Below are 2,500 nucleotides of genomic sequence, written 5' to 3'. Positions count from 1 at the left end.
TTTTACAGTAATCATCAGTCAATTCACAGTTGTGTACTCCTCCCAGAGCTGAACAGAAACAAAAAAGACGATCAAACCCATTAAAGAGGCCCATTAACGTTAGCTCTTTGCTGTTATAAACGTGGCACAAGAATTTTGTCAACTCGTATCCCTTCGAAGAGAGGAGTTAATTTCTACGGAAACTGTGGTGTTGCGTTGGTGGAAGAGTACATGTAAAACACGAAACTTTGGTTTTATCAAACGAGCTGATGAAGGTAGAATTGCCACCAAAAGACTTAATGGCTCATGTTTAGCACGCTAGCTCTTTATCAAAGCGAATTGACATGGGCCATTGGCTCCAGCGAAGGGCTAACGCTGCAACTGGCAGCCATTCCATTCTTCACGGTGGCAAGTCGTCCTTTACCAACTCGTTTCATAAAATCAACTTTCCACAACGCTCGGGCCGAAATGGCAAAAATGCATAATGCACGTGTATTAAGCGACAGCTTTTGGGGAGGTTTTCTTGATTTTCTTCTGGCACAATTGTTGAGCCAGTTAAACCGGATTGCCTATTTACTGTGACTGCGACTATAAAACACTCCTGCTTGGCCCGAGGGAGAAAAAACTCTCGTTGACTGTCAAAAGTTGACTTCCTACACATTTGACAATGATGTGCAAAAATCGGTTGGTCTCCGTGACAGCATTAGAGCCTATTGGGAGAAAGAAATTGATTTTACTCCGTAACTGCTATCTTCCTTTGGCTCGCATCTGAGACTAAAATGAATATGAATGCAACAAAGTTAACCAAACTCGTTACAGTACCTCGCACGTCCAAGGGTAGATTGAGTGGAATGTAATGCTCGTGATTACAGACAACTTGGAGAAACTCAAACTTGAATTCCAGCATCTAAAAGGGAAGGCAAGTCAAAACGCAATACTGAGCAAAATCTACCGTGAAACACACACACAAAAAGAAAAACTCAAAAGATACACTTATACCAAAATCATGAACATTACCTGTGTATCAGAATCCTTAAATTGCTCTGAGTAATAACTGATCATTTGAAAAATAAATCCACGATCCAGGTAAGTGAAGCAATCCTAAGAGAGATTGATACCTCAGTCAGATAATCAACGTGTTACCATGGCAACTAAGTTGACTGTGAGGCTAGGAAGCGCTGTCTTTAACGTAACCGGTTGGACCGGTTTTCACTTCTTAACATTTTATTCTGTAACTGACTTTTCGTTCAGTTAATTTGTGAGGTAGATGTCCAAGGTCATTGTGAGCGCTAAAAATAAAGCGCTAACTTAACAGTTTATCACCTATCCCGTTAGGGTACGTTGTCAAAAACATTAATCTTTGTCGAGATAATTGAACGAAAATTAACAAACGTACCTTGGTGAAGCAGGCCAAGTGAAAATTTGCTTCCTAAGAAAGAAAGGAAACACAACACCATAATTACTTCTCTGAAATTACTTTCAAGGGAACCGAACCGACTGTATCATACTCTGCTTGGCAGAGATTTTCTTGATTTTTCTCTCTAGTGAGAAGGGAAGGAAACCTTTGCACGAATCATGATGTTCTGTCACGCATGCGCGTCGTGAACTCGATGCAACATCACTTCACCTCTTCTGCTACAGGACAAACGTTAAAATTCAAACTGGCTATAAACCGGTTCAGAGTTCAATTATTCGTCCAAAGCTCTTGACGACATGGAGCGATTTCCTTTTCTTCTCGCTAGAGAGAGAAAGCAAAGAAACCTCTGTCAAGCAGGATAAGTGTATCACAAATTAAGGCCCCGTCCACACGTATCCGGAAATTCTTGAACCCGCAACTTTTTCTTTCCGGATTCAAAAATATTCTCATCCACACGTAGCGTACTCAAATCGAATTTGCTCGTCCACACGCATCTGAAACGTATCCGGATTCACTCTAGTACTCAGGACTCCTCAAGGAAACTGAGGTAACAGAGCAAGCGCCAAAAGAAGAAAATAAAGAAATAAAATTGTCCTCGGCAGCCATCTTATTAAGAATTGATTTCAAGGTAGGGAACTGGGCTCGATCTTGATATGTCATCCGGATTTAGCGTCCACACGGTTACATATATACATGCTTTATTTAAACACGGTAAAACCTTCAGTAAGAATACAATAGCCATAGTACAATAAAATTCAGTACCTACTGTAGTAATAAAAATACTGTTTTACAAGGTTGCTGTGTGGGAGCCTAACCCTCATTTACATAAAATCGATTGACTTCTTTTTTAAAAGATCTAACTGATTCGATCGTACGTAAATGGTTGGGGTAAGATGTTCCATTGTGAGGCCGCACTGTGTTTGGTTTGGGCAAATTAAGCTTCATTTCTAAATTCCTGACATTATATTTTGTGGTGCGAATTGAAAACAGGTCCTGTAGATAATCCGGAGCAAGACCATTTAATATTTTAAACATTAGGGTGGTTTTCAGCTTTTTCCGACACTTAGCGACATTGTCCTGACGTAGTGGTTAGAAGAAGATGGT

The 2,500-nt window shown here is 40.3% G+C and overlaps 1 protein-coding gene across 1 annotated transcript in view; it reads right to left on the bottom strand.

Annotated features, from left to right (window-relative positions):
* LOC137981540 (dedicator of cytokinesis protein 9-like) overlaps positions 1-2,500 on the bottom strand; it is a 66,315-nt gene that overhangs the window by 43,363 nt on the left and 20,452 nt on the right. Inside the window, exons 18-21 of the mRNA XM_068828639.1 lie at positions 1,376-1,408; positions 997-1,080; positions 802-886; positions 1-48 (exon numbers count right to left, since the gene is read on the bottom strand). The exon at positions 1-48 is cut by the window's left edge and continues 32 nt beyond it. Of these exons, the coding sequence (XP_068684740.1) occupies positions 1-48; positions 802-886; positions 997-1,080; positions 1,376-1,408 (250 nt within the window). The remainder of the gene's footprint in view (positions 49-801; positions 887-996; positions 1,081-1,375; positions 1,409-2,500) is intronic.

Source organism: Montipora foliosa, chromosome 13, assembly GCF_036669935.1.
Source record: "Montipora foliosa isolate CH-2021 chromosome 13, ASM3666993v2, whole genome shotgun sequence".
NCBI classification, from domain to species: Eukaryota; Metazoa; Cnidaria; class Anthozoa; order Scleractinia; family Acroporidae; genus Montipora; species Montipora foliosa.
The sequence above is the reverse complement of the archived record's forward strand: the minus strand, read 5'-3'. Positions and strand labels throughout refer to the sequence as shown.